This window comes from Leuresthes tenuis, unplaced genomic scaffold (genome assembly GCF_036924035.1).
Source record: "Leuresthes tenuis unplaced genomic scaffold, fLeuTen1.0.hap1 SCAF_18, whole genome shotgun sequence".
NCBI lineage: Eukaryota > Metazoa > Chordata > Actinopteri > Atheriniformes > Atherinopsidae > Leuresthes > Leuresthes tenuis.
The window spans coordinates 31434915-31452051 of NW_027325372.1; the positions used below are offsets into that span (position 1 = coordinate 31434915).

Here is a 17137-nt window from a genome sequence, read left to right on the forward strand (position 1 = left end):
TTTCTGAGCGACGTGAATCGGAACTGTTTCATCGATAATTGTTTATTGGGGAATGCAGTCTTGGAGCTAAGCGGATATGTCGTAATAAAAATGGGAGGCAACTGGTTTTGTTACTAAGTTAGCCGCAGTTACAATGTTTTAAACCGGAAATATCGACACTCCGCCTGCGCGGGCTACAGTTCGACCCAAATTAAAGCACGTCAGATTTCGCGCGCGCTGTTGCTATTATCAAGAAGTCAGCAACGCCAAAACAGCAAGCGGCTAAGATGGCAGGCATACTGGATGTCCCAAAACCAAGAATAAACTGCTCTATGCTTTCGCAGCATATTAGTCGACCGGTGTGTTTCGTTGGCCGCGTTGGAAAGGTCAGATTTGTTTGCTACAAGCTCATGTTAAAATGCAGTTTCAACGGTTGCAACACTGACTAAAAACATACTCTGAATATCCGTAACACTGACTGCTTGCTTTCCGTTTCTGAAGGTTCACCCAAGTGGAAAAACGTTTGCTGTCACGGATGGAGAAGGAAATAATGCTACAATTGAACTGAACGAACCCGTAAGTACATTTAAAGTACTGTTGCGTGTCTTTGTCACGACATTACCACATCTCCACATTTTCTCAGATGTTTCAACTGGTCAATCGTTTTCTGCATTGCAATAGCAGTTTTTGTTTCTTACGAATTTTCCAGATAGGCCTGTTAGGATTTGTGTTTTATGCTTAATGTTTATTTAGCCATAAAACGGCAATGTGTAACGCCAAGGAAATCCAAATAAAACTATAATTACTAGCTAAAGTAATGTTATTATTTTCATTATTAAGCTTTGATTTTAAATCTCACAGTTATCTATATCTGCTGTTGCATTCGGAAGTGACATTTAAAAATGGCATCTAATATTTTTCATTCTTGTTATATTGTGCTGATTTCATATAGTCCAGCAGAATAATGTAGTTCTACTTTTTTCATGATGTTGCTTTCAGGAGTGGGCAACTCACTGATAAAGATGGTGGTACTAAAATTCTCTTTTTTTTTCAGCTTGAAGAAGAGCTGAGTGGCGTTGTGGAGGTCATTGGTATGGTGTCCAACAAAGGAGTAATAATGGCCACTGCATACAACATGCTACGAGAAGACAAAGGCAGTCTCTTTGGTAGTTTTCCATTTACAAAGAGACAAAGCTGGGATAATGCAGTAACAATCATTCATTTTTACTTACTGTGTGCTTTGCTTGACCAACAGATTTGGAACTGTACAACGAAGCCCTGAAGGTCATTCATGATTTCCCCCAGCACTACCCATTTGAGGTGGCTGCAAGTGGATGAAGATTGTGTCCATGGTTTATTTTGTGCCTAATTTCTGTTGTGTTCAGTTAAAAAAAAAATGTTTGTATTAATATGGTCTTTTAATAAATGCAAATATTGGAAGTTTTTATTCATTCATCCATTTTCAACCCCCATGTCATGAGGGCCTGCAGCCTATCGCAGTTGCTCTCAGGAAACCGGCAGGGTACACCTTGGACAGGTCACCAGTCCATCACAGTGACAAACTAGGTGAACAACCATACGTGCTAGTGGAAGCTGTTTTTGTCTTATTTGGTTAAAATAACTGACCAAGTAAACACTGTCAGTGTGAGATAGTTATTCCTGAACTACAGCTGCAGTTATATTCTAAATTGTAAATAGTAGACTTTTAGGTCGGAGTTTACGTTGTCACATTAAATTAGAAAGAACTCTTAAAAACAAAAAAATAAAAACTGCAGCATCTTGTGTTCATGTTTTCAATCTTTTTTTTTCTAGAAATGCATGCATCACATGGATTGAAACTTTCTGCCACACACTTGATCAGCTCCATTAAATGTGTATTGTCATGACTACTAAGTAACAATGGGCCACAACAATGGGTGTGATCCTATCTCAAGATGGTTTCCAGAATTTTTATTTGATTATTTTTTTTAAAGATTCCTTGAGGAAATTACATTTTTCACTCTAACCCCTGGTATCTTCAGAATAACCTCACTGATAGAGAGTTACAATAATTCCAATAGAGCTCATATTTTATACCGGTCAGCAGGTGGGGGTATGACCTTAGAAACTCTAGAAGTGCCTTCATGAGCCAGGAGATGTTCTCTTCCCTAATTAATTGTGTTACCTTGAATTAAACTTCACTCTATATATTCACTTACATTCTAACTATGTCTATTGTCCAGGGGTAAAAAGGTTTTTACCTTCTGAAACCTATGTGGGCAGTAAATAATCACATCTCAGGTTGGAAAGCTGTAACCACAGTCAAGCCTCACCAAGCTGGTAACAATCTTCAGTCTGTTATGTTTATGCATTTAGCAGATGCTTTTATCCAAAGCAACTTACAATGAGGAGCTTTTGGGCAGAAGCTCCTACTTCTGCCCCTTTGCATCCCAACAGCTTCCAATGCACTGTTCCGGCGTCTCTGGTCAGCCCTCGAGTCCCTCCTGCCGTCTCTGCCCCTCGCAGGTCCGTGTCCGTTCTGACCAATAGCTTCTACTCTCTGTCTCTTCCTGTCCACATCCGGCTACCTGGCCTCCTTAACAGCCAATCTATGGGCCCGTTCCATCACCTGATTGGCTGGCGCAGCGGTCAGCTAACAGGTGTATCCACTACTTGCAATTACCGCTTAAACATAATACATGCAATAACTCAAAGAAACTATATCATAATAAACACACAATTGTAACTGAAAATCCAAAACACAAAATATAAGTAAACATGCCACTTAAACCAAACGCAACACACGGCACATAACAGAAAAGATAAAACAAGTAGTGTATAACACTCAACATGACATATAGTCAGCATAACATTGGTATGAGAAGCCATGTGATCGGATGATCTGTCCCAGTGAGGTGGTGTATATGGCAAAGAGAAGAGAATTTATGATTATCTGTTATTTATGGAAATATATATATATATATCTTATCATATGTACCAAACCTAGGATTTATTTTATTCTCATGAAAAAAGCCGTGGTAATCATTGTTATTGTTACATAAAATGGTCATCAAAGGGTCCTGAACATGGTGGAAATGGTGCACTTAAAGATTTTCATCAATGGTTGAATGTATCTATGCTTTTTCCAGATATAAAGCTGATATTTTTCTTTGTTACTAATCCAAACAGAACATTAGTTCAACATTTGGAATTATTGTGGTACATCATGTTGGGATGACATCTGATTTTTTTTTTCCTTTTTCAAGTATGGCACACATGCACAGTTCAAGAAACTCCAGATTCACTTTATGTCAAGAACCAGCAGGACACAGAACACAGATGCCGGATCGATTTCAGAATAAGATTGTTTTTTATAAATAAACTCTTAACAGGTCTCCGAAAAGAGAAAATAATCACTATGAAAATTACTATGGCACTGATCACTATAACTATAGTTGTGACAGATACCGGTATAAAACTTAATCAAAAGAAACAGTCTCTCCACTCTAGGAGGAAAACGAAAATTCTATAAAAGATTATTACTTTAAATTTCGCACTCTCTTCTAAAGAGGTGAACAAAGAAAATCTCTCCTTCTATTGGAGGCACTACAAGATTAAACAAAGAACAGAAAACGAGCATCCACTCCTATAACGGAGGAGCTATGAAACATTACAACAAAAAACTCTCGAAAAGAGGAAACCAAAAATGACTATGAAAATTTAGTCAAAAGCTAAGCTGAGATAATCACAAAAACATTTACCAAAAGAAACTCTGAAGGAGAAACGCTCGACTTCAGGAATCCACCAATGGGTCAAAACACAAGGTAGCACAATGGAATCTGGGTATTTTCAGAACAACAAGGGATATTCGGAGGCTAGGATGAAGACTGTAAAGTACAACACACTGGCAACGAGACAAGGGAAGACAAAGACTATGTACACATGAGGATCCAAGGGGAACAGGTGGAAACACTTGGGTAATCAGGGGAGACACGCAGACGCAAGACACAGGAGGAAAAGCAAGTTAACTGAAACGAGAGGAGAAGCCAATTTTCAAAATAAATCCGGAAATGACAAGCCAAGTTATAAAATTAAAAGTATACAAGAATCATGACACTTTATACTTGAGTTATTACACAAGAGTGACCAGCAAGAGACATATCAAACACAGAATGGCTTATTTAATTGGGTCTCATTGGTAACTAGCATCTTTTTTGCACTTTAATTCTGTTTTTTCTCCTTATCTGTCACTTTAAGACAGCTCCGTTTAGATGCATAAAATCGCCTAGTTCCTAAAGAAAGTGTACGATTTTTCAAATAGACATGGCAGAGTCAGATATCAGAACATTTAGTTTACTGTATGGAGAAGCCCAGATACAGCTAAATCCTACACTTCTCCAACCGTTTTCTTTAGACTCTATATGGAATGCATTCATTTAATTTAAAACACCAAAAACAAAGTCCAGAAGTTTGTGATTCATCACTTAAAGTGGTCCTCCTCAGTAAAAGGTTTTACACCTCGATATTCTTTACTCTCAAACTTCCTTTCACCTTGGATTAACAAAATAGGAGCTGCTGTTTTAGACTGTAATACATGTTTGCTGCATTTAAAAATCATGTTTTGTCCAACCAGCTGTTCAAAACAGAAAAAGTCTAATTTTCTATCAGATAAAAAAACAAGAGGAAATTGAAAATATATTTCTTTTTAATTTTGACTGAAAAACAATGCATTTGTCAAAGTTTCAAATGATTTAATCAGTTGATTTGCACTGGAAAATAAAATATCTGTTATCTGTGAAGCTTTTTGGTGTAACAAATATGTTTAATTTGTCAAAATTATGTACATATGTACAAAACATATATTTTTTATTTCAACAAAAAAAAATAATTTCATGTGTTTTGAACATTGTACATTCACAAAATATGTATACTTACAGAAAGTTACAACAAAAGGGCTCAAAATTCTGTTACAAGTTACAATTCTGCTTTAAAAATTCTTATTAATATTTATGAGAATTTTTGCCTTTTTGTGAAGTCCAAAGTGAAAATATTTAGCAACCCCAATTCCAGAAATGTCATCAAGCTTTTGAATTTGCGTGTGTGTTAAGGTCAAGTTGGGACAGCAGAACACACAGCTCTAACCAACAGCTTTATTATCAGCTGATTTTGCGACTTTTCTTAGCTGTGTGTAAGCAAGCACTTATTGATTTGGCACTGAAATGACTCTCTTCAGTCTGTGTGAATTACAAAAGGGGGACAGTGGCTCTGATGTGACCATTAAGTTTAAAGGGATATAGATTGCAGGCATCAGAGCTGTAATTCAATTGTTGACAATGACTGAAAATTGTGTGAAATTTTTTAACATGTCCAACTGCTCCTTTATATAAAACATGATAGTATTTCTAGTTGTAACAACTTCTTATCAAGCAGAACAGCCAATTCAACTAGTGTTTTACATCACTGGATGTTATTTAGCTGTCAGCATTTCAAGGTAATAATGGTTCCAAATGAGACAAATTTTACAAAGAAAATATACCACTTTTTTCTTTGGCACTGTAAAGACATACTGTAAAGACACCAAAAATACAAATGAAGGAAAGAGGACAGAACAGATTTAAGTTATGTGCAATAAAGGTTGATCAGAATTAAAATGAATGTAATGATTTTTTTCCATCACAAAGTTATTTTGATTGAAATATACTCTTACCTCTCATAAAAACATGGTGTGGAAGGTTTAATTGGAGACAGTGGATGTTGTGAATTTAGCTGTAACATCCCATTTTACTAAGAAAAATTACTGAAGATTCAACTGAATTTTAACATGGCTTTACTTCAGAGCTGCAGCATCGTGATCAAAGACAAGAAACATTTCACATAGCACTGCATACACACAAGGGATCCTTCTTCGCCAGATATAAGTAGAAAAACAACCGTGCAATAACATGTGGCATACGCACTCTAGCGGTGAAACATTTTGGTGCAGCCAAACTAGTCTTGTGACAAAATTAAATCTTTTAACCTGTAAATAGCCCTTTCATCAATCCTTTATTTATTCAATTCTATTTATTTATTTTACTTGTTGAAATATGAATTTACCATATTATAACGATATTCAGCAGACTCTTGGTGTGTTATTGAGACAATCATTGTTTCTTTTTGAAGCACATGGATTAAATGTTATTTTCAAGAATTTTACTACCATAAAGTTCAGAAAATTTGATGAAATCTCTGATATGTTGTCATTTGGTCTTGTAATAAGTCATTATGAAAACTGACCCTACGAGACCATAGGGTTGACTGTATTTTGACAGGACTTTAATTTTGTACATTTTCTAACCACTGACAAAAATAAATGATTAAGCAGGAAATGATGGGTGTAAAATATAGGTGTATTGTAAACCAGTGGATGGATGTGTATATCATCAGTGAAAGGACAGGGTAATAGTGTCAACCTCTGTAAAATAACTAAGTATGTCCTCATTGCATTCAATGCAATGGTGGGAGAGGAGTAGCCTAAAGGAAGGCAGCTGACGTGTTTCAGCAAGTTGAAACACTGCCATTTAAGTTGCAGCATCTGCTCCATCTGCTCCGATCCACAGATACTATCACTTTCATCTTCCACACTGTCATGGAAACATCCACCCTTTCTGTCATGGCCTATTCTTGTCAAACCCTGCACACCCATTCATACATTCTTTATTTTCCCCCTTTTGGTTTACTTAATCTAAAGCTATCATTTTAGAGGGCTAGAGCCTGCATTTAACCCTGATCAGAATTCTTGTCGTTTCCTCTAAAGAAACTGGGAGTTTTACTTGCTGTCATTAGCCAGTCAATAGAAATATCTTCATCATGTGCACCATTTTTAATTTTTTTCCATATTTTTTTATTGATTGTTGTATCATGTAAACTGCTATTTATTGTAGGTGCTGTTGTCTTTACTTGCCATACAATTTTCATCAAAGGATAAATAAAATATCTATTTGATTGATTATTTGACTGCTGGCTGCATATTGTTTACACATACACTCTTTAAACAGAGGCACTTTTACCAGAGTACACTTGCTTATCAATGTAGCAAACACAACAGAAAGTTGGAAGGGGCTAACAAAAGTCTTGAAAAGAAAATAATACTAAAAGAAACAGCAAGAGAAAGATGTTGCAACTAATAAGGTTAATTGGCAGTAGGTAAGTAACCTGATTGGACATAGGAAGGAGCCCCTTACAGAAGTAGAGCCTTTTGAAGTAGAGATTTCCTGAGGTTCAGCAATCTGCAAACATCTCTACCTATGAAATGTAGAGAAATGCCAAAATAATGTTCCTCAATGCAAACTGAAATTGAAATACATTGAATATCCCTTCATCTGCAGTACATAATATGATCAAAAGACACTATTGTGTGCAAGAGACATGGCCAAAAATCAATATTGAATGCCTGTGTTCCCAGAGCTTTCAGGGGCACTGGATTAAAACAGGCATGATTCTTTCATGAAAATTCCCCTATGAGGAGGGGGATCATATGGCTCGTTATCAGCAATCAGTTTAAAAGCAAGAATCTCTCCCGGTATGGGGGTGCATTAAATGCCAATGGAACTTACAAATCAGGAAAAGCACTATCAGTGTTGAAAAGTAAAAGTACGGGTTCTAAAGCAACATATGCCTGAATTTCAGCAAGACTGATAACCCACATATTGCATCTATCACAACAGCATCTATCACAACAGCATCACAAAACATTTTGTTATGAAACCTAAAATATGACAAAGAAGAGCTAGCTACTGTTGAGTTGCTTGAATCTTATACCAGACAATAATTTGAACAGTCCTTTCCCAAAAGTCCAGAAACTGGACAATGGGGAGATGCTACACAGAGATAAACATGATCCTGTCCCTTTTCTGAGACATGCTGCTGCCATCAATGTCGAGATCAGATAATGTTTTTCATGAAACAACAAACTAGTTTGCTTTCAGCAGTTGATATGTTCTCTATGTTTAGTTGTGAATTAAATACTGGTTCATGAGATGTGAAAATCTTTACACTGTTTTTATCTTGCAATTATATTGCAATTGGGCCTATGAATTTTGCCCCCATTTTATCTCTTGCTTCATTGTGCTGAATAGTGTAAAAGAACTTGGATAAACCATGACTGACAAAAATAAAAAACAATTGCTAAAAGAGGCTACAGGCCTTTGTATAACAGTAGGAAAACACAAAACTGGTAATATGTTACAGCTCTCTTGTAAAAAAATTATGATTTAAGGCAAAAGTATTTCTAATGTTAGGCTTAAAGTTTTTAAAGTGGTCAGCATTTTAGACAAGCCAGTCTACTGAAGATCTATTGAGTGAAATTCTTTGGGCAGACTGAGACATGTTTCATTCCAGGTTTTACAGGCTGACACCCCTGAAACTGTCAAATAGAACGATCCTTTTGAGAGTTTTGGTCAGCCCAGACTGACCAAAATCTTGCACTTGTTTATTTGAAGGACTGGATGTTTATGATTCAATTCTGTTTTCCTTCTTAACTCTAACATTACAGCAATAACTACAAGAATCCACGATGAATCTTGTTTCAACCCATACCATTCCTCCAAAAGTTATTAGTTCATATTCTACATACCAAGGTGGACACTGACTTTTATTTATTTATTTTCTTTACACTGAAATGTAATGTACTGTGAGCCAACTTGCCTAAAAATCTGCTGCATATCTATCACATGCATCAGGGCCCCTGGGCAGGGTTTTAGATGGATCATATGAAGCTGTCAGACCTGCCAAAGGTTGAAGTGCCACAGGGAGTGTTAACAAACGATCTGAGCATGGCAAGTTCAAGAAGACTTTATACCTCCAAAGCATTTCATGTAAGCATCACAGGCTATAAAACTGTCTCTGCAGCCTGTTACTGCAGCAGAGATGGCGGCATGTTTCACTCTGAAGTTACGAATAAACTATGCTTCTATTTTAAATGTATAACTTTAAGTTCAGTGTGAGTTTGTCAACAGCAAATCCCACCCATACCATTATAGCCCTTTTTTGATGCTCCACAGTTAGAGCCACACATTTAGATACCGTCCATTCACCCTATCCATCTCCCACAAAGATATGCTATGTAAACTCTGGGAAACACTAACATTAGCTCTGATCTGAAACCCTGTTTATTGAGTATCTAAGGCTGATCACAATGAGAAACTTCAACTCTCAGAGAGCTTCTGTTATTGTTAACAAACAGTAGCGTAACTGAGCAAATGCCTAATTAGTAGGAGGTAATTAAATAACTTGCTGCTCAGACATGGCCGCTCTCTGTCATTTTTTTTAACTTTTTAAACCAAGGACTTGGCGGGAATAAATCCGAACAACGTTCAGTGTTACAGGAACATAAACCCAAAGAGATCACTACAAAACGTCAGGATAAATGGCTGATCTCTTTTAGTTTATTTTCTCATCTACTGAGACTATTGGTGAGCGGGTAGCATGAATTGCTATCACCAGAGTAATTTCACTTTATACAGCGTTAAGACTAAATCAGAAGTTGACTGTAAAACCCACAAAGTGAGCTTGAAGAAGCCTAATTGCTAATCAAAGGTGAGTAGAATGTTCTACTTCATACTTATATATCATTAAATGCAAAGAGAGGTGGAGCAGTCAGGGTGTGTATGTAGAAACCTTGGATGTCAAATGCTGCTGGGTCTATGGGAAGAGACTGGTGGTAAAGCTGGTGGTGGCACTGTCTGCAGACAGCTCTGTGTTAAAATAACACAGTCAGGCAGCGACAAAGACAATACCATACAGAGAGTTTACAGAGTACTTCCTGATGTATTTCAACATATTTTGATTAAGTCAACTGGCTTTTTCAAGACAGGGACATGCACACAGACACTATGGTCACAAGCTGGATTTGGAGAGGAGCCAGTGAGAGCAAAATACCTTTCACTTCCCACAGTGAATCCATATTAAGTAATACCAAAATTAAATAAATGAGGGAACATGTACTGATAAAATAACACATATCGCATGGCAGATTATACAAAAAAGGGCAAACAAAGCGAAATATATTTCATGCTTTAGTCTCCCCAGATAGGTCACTGCTGGATTGTGACGTCTTTGAACACTGTTGGCATTAACATAACCAACTTCATGAGGCTGTCAACTGAAATGGTTTTGAGTTAAAAAAAATGTAGCCTTGTCAAAAGTTCTTTTGTGTAGTATCTTCATTTTGTACTGGGTACGAGGTTATCAGTTGTCTTGTGCTGAAGCGGTGTTGATATCACAACAAATACATCCAAGGAAAGAAATGTGTTGTTGTAATCTATTTCATGACAAGAACCCTTACCAAAGTAAAGAAAAAGTGGAGTGAATTACTTATTTAGAATATGAAAAAATCCCAAACCTTAAAAGTTTCTGAATTTGCTATCACAAATGCCATTCAGTGCCACAATGCTCTTATTTGTGTTATTTACTCTTTTCTGCCATCACATGAGTAACATATTGATTAGTGCAGTTTTATATGTGAGTAATTTGTGTGAGCAATGACAGAGACATTTGACCCCAAAAAAAGGTATTTAATGTAATGATTAGCCTGTCATGGATACTGACGGGAAAATTCATCATCTGGTGTGAGCTGAAAATGTTAAAAAAAATCCGTCTGACCTTGTAGAATAAACTATACTGTATGGAGGAGCTGACTTTTGTGCTATTCTGTGTTGTACCTCTGTAGAATAAAGAAACTTAGACCAAGACTTTGCTGTCTGATTTATTAAATATAGCTCTCATAGATACTAAGCCATTTTTGCTGGTTAACTTATTGACCGTTTCCTCTTCAAATTCTTTAAAGTTTATGAGGTCAGTTTAGAAGACAAACTGATAGCCTGCATCATATAGCAGGATATAGGTTTACTATGTTTTCCCTAATATTCCAGGTGAAATTGATAGAATGATTGCTCACTTTTTACAGAAAGATTAGGTGTGGCCCACAGACATATTAATGATTGATGTCAGGCATTGGGCATGAGGCCTTAACTTAGCCTGTCTATTTGAATTATATGAGCTGCTAATAGAAGTTTTGCCTACCGATGTCCCCCAGGTACAACTTCTTACAGCTGCTCAACAATTTCAAGTTGCTACTCAGAACATGACTCCATAAAGATTAGCTTTAAAACATCCCAAATAGACCTGTTTTTCTCCCTCACCACGAATCAAACATATATTTCAGTGTAAGCCGCAGACGCTGCTCTGCTTTTATCTGCATGTTCTTTCTTCCTCACACTATAAGTCATTTTATTCGTTCCACTCTAAACAGGAGCATATAGAGCATAAACATCCATTTAGCTGACGAATGAATGACACGGCTGTCCGTCTGAATGGACCTTCTAGTTCTGCCTTTTGTAATCAATTTACATTCTGCATCTCAGTTAGCCTTACTTTGTGTTTCATTTTGCGGCACCTGCCCCTTTTGCTTCGTTGAGTTTCGCTTTAGTTTAGTTTTCATACCAGGTTCTAGTTTACTAATGGCGACACCTGCATTGCTTTAATCATTATTTTCCCTCTATTTCCCTCCTTTGTTCTCTGTCCTCCTTCTGTCCTTCTGATCTCTACTATTTATTGCAAAGTTTAGTTTAGACCTGTTCCCTCATTTCTGCTTATTGTCAGGTGTTTGGGCTTTTCATCCTGCTATGCTTTGTTACTTCAAATTTTCCTCGCTGAAAAACTCACCTCATTCTTTATTCTGTCATCATGCGTCTGGTCCAATCAACTTCTTGCCTACGATTTTTTTAACTAATCAGTCTGATCACTGTTCTTTAAAACTCTTTTGTCATTTCCTTTTCAGGCTCACTTTCATGCAACCCACCTCATTCCTATCTTCACCTATACAACCTATACATACCAATACAGCCTAAACTGAAGTATCGGCCACATCCTGTTGTTGTTCAGTCATCACCAGCAACTAAACTCCGGACATAAAGACTTATTGTCTAATTATCATCGTTATTATATATTCCATTGCTCCATGGAGATGATGCAGTGGAGGCTAATGGCCAAAATTTTGAACAGGTTTAAGGCAAATCTGAGTTTAATTAATTGAATCTTTTAAAAATTCCCAGTTCACTAAAATTATTTTTGTGATGTTTAAACCACAGAATAGTCCCATATGTTGAGCAGCTTCAACAACGTTCTTTGATCTGGCTCTGATGCTGCTGCTGCAACAGATAGACCTAAGCTTCCTCGAAAAGTAAAGTTTGCTCTGACCTTTTTTGTCAATAGTCTGAGCTTTGAATTTCCAGAAGTTTTCCACCAACTCTCTTCTCCTGGGATGGATATAGTTCTTAACCTATTCCCAGTCCTCCTAAAATCCATAATTATGTAATTTGTCTTGTTCACTTTCAATTTTAGGTGATACTTCTTTTAACTCTTTTAACAATTATGTGACGCATAAGCTGCATTCACAATTTCTTACCATGCATTACTCAGTTTGTGTACTTTTTTTCAAAATACTTTTGATATCAACACTCTGGGCTGGATAGTGTAGTGGTATGATTGCCACCATGTGGGAGACCTGGGTTTAAATCCCCTGCATGAAAGGTATTACCTCCAGTAGGGGTCCTTAGGCAAGACCCCCTTAGCCTACCTACCTGTAAGTTGCTTTGGATAAAAGCGTCTGCTAAATGCATAACACATAACACTCATACGAATATGCCCATAGTATTGATATATCCACTCTAATCAACAACAGAGCTGTGGGAACTGGAAAACGTTACAAGCATTGTCATTGGCTCTATATGAATTAATTGGATTATGATTACAATGAATTGAATTCCAATTGGCTTGAATTGGACTATATTACTTAAGTGCCTTGAGATGACAATTATTGTAATCTGGCGCTATATAAATAAAATTGAATTGAATTGAATTGAATTGAATTGGTCAAAAAGAGCTGTCAGTGATTAATTATATTAGCACAAAAAGACTTATGCAATTACCATTTGTATTAAACACCGCTTCCTCTACTTACAAGGTTGAGCTTGATTTCAGGTGTAACTATATGACCAAACACTGCCATTTGTGTCTTGTGTATTCAATGTAGTAAAAGCTTCCAAATATTTTTCCCTCTATGGCTACTGAGACTGTATATGGGAAGTGGACCAAGCAACTGTAACACCAGCTGATGGTAAACTGTGAAACTGGAATTTGAATTATGCTGTCGCCATCTTGGTCTTTTTGGAGCCAGAAGTGACCATTTTAGGACAAATGGGTCGAGTTGTAGAAAAACCTGATCCAAAAAAAAAAGGGGTTGCATTTTTTAGTGATGGAATAATCTGTTATTCTTAAAAAAAGGCTTTGTGTAATGACTATCAAAATTTCTAGATACAAATTATATAAACTACTCCAAATTATATAAAAGGGCTCTGAAGGAAAATATGAATAACAGTTCTAACTTTAAAATGCATATCTAAATCGTGTAGTGATGCCTCGTTTTTAACATTAGGCTTTATTGTGAAGGTAGTACCAGGAAGTTGTAGCAACTGCAGGGACTTGTCAGTGGCTGTAGGTTTGAACCAGAGTGACTGTTTTCTGTGCCTTTGCAGGAGCAGTACAAGGTGCCCCAAAGGGAATGCAGTGCAGTGGTGCTTGTTCATCTCACTGATGGATTAACTTGGAGCTCTTTTTTATAAACACACAGGTACGATCTATTTATCTATTAATTATTATCATTATTTTTGTTGTTGTTATATTAAGTTATTACAGCATCAGTAGCAGCACCACAGCAAGGCTATTTTATTTGTAGGAATATGGATAATTCTGATGACTGGTATGAGTAATACTAACACAGTAGAGTATGTATCAAAGCAAGTAGTGACGGACAGTTGGAGATGCAGTGTAAGTAAATGAGTGGCAGCTGTAAAGCAGAATATATACTTGATATACTTGGTGGCAGTAATAACATTAAAGGTTATAATTGTGGTAGTAATAGAAATGACCATGGCAATGTGACGAGTGTTCTATAATATGATGATTGTATCAGTTAATATGATACAAAATTCAGAGACATGTTGTTATTAAATAAACTAAGCAGAGAGCAATTTCTGTTTTTTGCCAATGCATCAAATATTTTACCAGCGTTGTAGCAAATCACTACTAATCCCACACACAATGTCAGTGGTTGTCTGGAAACTCTGATGGCAAGTACATTTCCGTGGTGTCTCAGTATATATCACTGTGTTGTGCAGTATTCTGATATTCTAATATACCAGTAGCATTAGTGAGTGCCTGTCAGCATTATCAGAATATAAAATTATGTTCAGCAGTCATAGTATTTGATATAATATACCACGATCATCACTTGACTATGAAATTTACCAGTAGCATCTGTGAGCAGTTATAATAGTCATTTCTTCCTCTTGTGGTGATAAGAAGTAGCTGGAGCTTTGCTACTACCAACTGAATTTCACAGAAGCACAATTTACAGCCAATGCTACCCTGATCTTATCTGCATGTTTCCAGGCTTGGCAGCTGATTCTACAATGACTGTGCAGTGGTCTGTGAAACTTTTGATTCTTACTTTGGTGCTGTCAAGCCCAACTGGATGCCAAAACAGAAGGACGAAGGAACAGCGAGATGATCATCAGATCATCAGGAATGAAGTCAAAAGTGAGTATTGTGTCAGTCATCTTTTCTATATGTCAGTTCTTTGAAAGAAAGATTTAATGCATATTAATCACAGAGCAATGTTGACCTGTAGAGGAGAGCCTAAATGTAGTTATAAGTATGTATATGTAAGTTGTTTAAATATTCAGTTCTGGATATGCGGCGGGATCAGTGTTGTCTTCCATACATTATTTTTGTTGTGCAAGGATGTTTCCTAATTGAAACTGAATTGAACTTAGCTGATTCCATTTACTCACACACAAACCAGTGATAGTGCTGACCCCTCTTGGGAGCAGCTTGGGAGCATTCTTGGGAGTATACTGCCAAACGATACTCTGGCATCTTGAGGAGCTGGGGATCCAACCACCAAACATGCAATATGAGTTGAACCCCCAAGTTGCTTAAGAGAAGTTACTGTAGTCATAGTCCACCAGCGGACCAACTGCTTGAACGTGTTGTGTATGACAAATGTAAGACAGCATCTTTTTCCTCCTGCCCAGCCCTCATTTGCCCAGTGGAGCTCATGTTCATTGCTGACAGTTCAGAAATAGCCAAACCGCTGCTATTTGAACAACAGAAGGAGTTCATCCTGCGCTTCAGCACTAAGCTCATGCATCTCCACTCTGGTGGCTGGCGTCTGCGCCTGCGCTTGGCAGCTTTGCAGTACAGCAGCACTGTATCAGTGGAGCACAACTTCAGAGACTGGCAGGACTTAGATGTCTTTCAAAGTCGGGTGGCCTCCATGACTTTCACTGGCCATGGCACCTTCTCTGCCTATGCCATCACCAATGCCACCAAGGTGTTCCGGCAAGAAACGTCCTCCAGCAGCCTAAGGGTGGCGCTGTTCATGACAGATGGAACTGATCACCCACGCAGCCCCAGTGCTGTGACAGCTGCTGCAGAGGCCAAACAGAACAACATAAGGGTATTCACCATCAGGTTGTCTGGACTGCCCAAACAGGGTGCCATGGGTACAAAGCTGCGATCCATCGCCAGTGCCCCACCACAGCAGCATGTATTCAGCCTCACTGACGATCAGCTGGATGATAAACTCTTCAGTGAAGTGGTAAGTGATAATAGTGTTACCTAGCTGTTAAACTCAACAGTTATGCAATAGTTTCTAAGCAGAGGGAGAAAATATAATATAAAGGGAAAAAACACACAACAAACAAAACATATATTTCATAAAAAGTTCCATAAACATACATCAAAGAGCTAATAGTGTTGATTTTGATATACAACAAAGATTGATAGCAATTCATAACAAAAATACAATGATGCAGGTGAAAGCTGTAGAAAAAGCTCGAGATGACAGTGAAAATTTTTAAAGACCTTAATTCTAAGCTTTACACGTTTACTTTCGTATAATGTTATATGGCTGTTTCTTTTCTTCTTTCAGAACACAATTGTAAAGACAAGGGTAAGTATTCACGCAGATGATCTAGCGTCTTTATTATCTTATCATAAATGTGACTGTGTTTTTACATGTTGTTCTTTACCACCTTCTGCATAGAGGCACACCTGCATGAACTGGTCCACAACTCCACTAATAAAGAAATACATAACACAGACTTAATACATGAAATTTTCCATATCTTTATTTCAGTGCCCACAGCCAAAGACATGTCTGTGTAAAAAAGGGGAGAGGGGTCATCCTGGAAGTCCGGTAAGGGTGTTATACTGTATTCATGATGCCACATCCCAAAATTTGTATTGGGTTACAGTACTATCAAAATGACATATTAAAGGGCAAAATTCACACAAGGAAAACATATCTATCAGACTGTACTTCACCAACTCCTTTATTGATGACATTGTTCTCAATATACTTATTTGACACTGAATGTTAATTACTGTACTACCAATTAGCACTGTATAGAGCACGGTTTCACTATGACTATTGTATGACTATGGTAACCAAAACCAGACTAAGTGAATCACTCCATTTCCCCAAACTAGCTGATATTACCATTTGTAAAGATTGCTTTTGGGGCACTGCTACAACCTGTCTCTATTTTGGTTTTTGATTTACATTTAGAGGATGTTAATATGAAAAGTGGAAAGAACATTGTAAAAAAAAAAGAAGACAACTTCTATCTTTATGGAAAAAGTTTACATATGAATATGAATGAGAGTTAAAGCACATTAGAGAGAATGAAACAACTCTGCCAATTGCCTCTGACCTGGCCGAGTTTAAAATGACATGACTCACCAGCTATTCCCAGACTGAGCAAACAGTAAACTCACATACTCTAACTGGTGTCAAATTTCCCAAATATTCCCAGAAACTAAAGTAACTCCTGAAAATGAGCTCTGTCCAGTTTTGTCTTATAGATGTCGACACACTTCTTGTTGGTTTCCCCCTCAAAGGTTGTTTCTGGTTATTTCTTATTCTGAATCGGAATTGCGTACCACCAGATTAAGTGGCGGTACGCAGTAGCAGGAAGATGAGAGAGTGGCTGCCTGTTATAAAGCCCTCATTCAGAAGCAGTCACGGTTCCGCTAGCAATATGCAGTCTTGAAAACTACTTTCTCTGTTTAGAAA

At 37.3% G+C, this 17137-nt stretch overlaps 2 protein-coding genes across 2 annotated transcripts in view; both read left to right on the forward strand.

The window, feature by feature from the left end:
• Window positions 1-130: 130 nt before the first annotated feature.
• Window positions 131-1391, forward strand: rpa3 (replication protein A3). Its single transcript, XM_072370855.1, has 4 exons — window positions 131-365; window positions 481-555; window positions 1034-1145; window positions 1235-1391. The coding sequence occupies exons 1-4, from the start codon at window positions 267-269 to the stop codon at window positions 1315-1317; spliced, it is 369 nt and encodes a 122-aa protein (XP_072226956.1). The 5' UTR covers window positions 131-266; the 3' UTR covers window positions 1318-1391.
• A 971-nt stretch (window positions 1392-2362) lies between these two features.
• col28a1a (collagen, type XXVIII, alpha 1a) overlaps window positions 2363-17137 on the forward strand; it is an 82648-nt gene continuing 67873 nt past the window's right edge. The window contains exons 1-3 of the mRNA XM_072371099.1: window positions 2363-2606; window positions 15093-15673; window positions 16199-16258. Of these exons, the coding sequence (XP_072227200.1) occupies window positions 2363-2606; window positions 15093-15673; window positions 16199-16258 (885 nt within the window). The remainder of the gene's footprint in view (window positions 2607-15092; window positions 15674-16198; window positions 16259-17137) is intronic.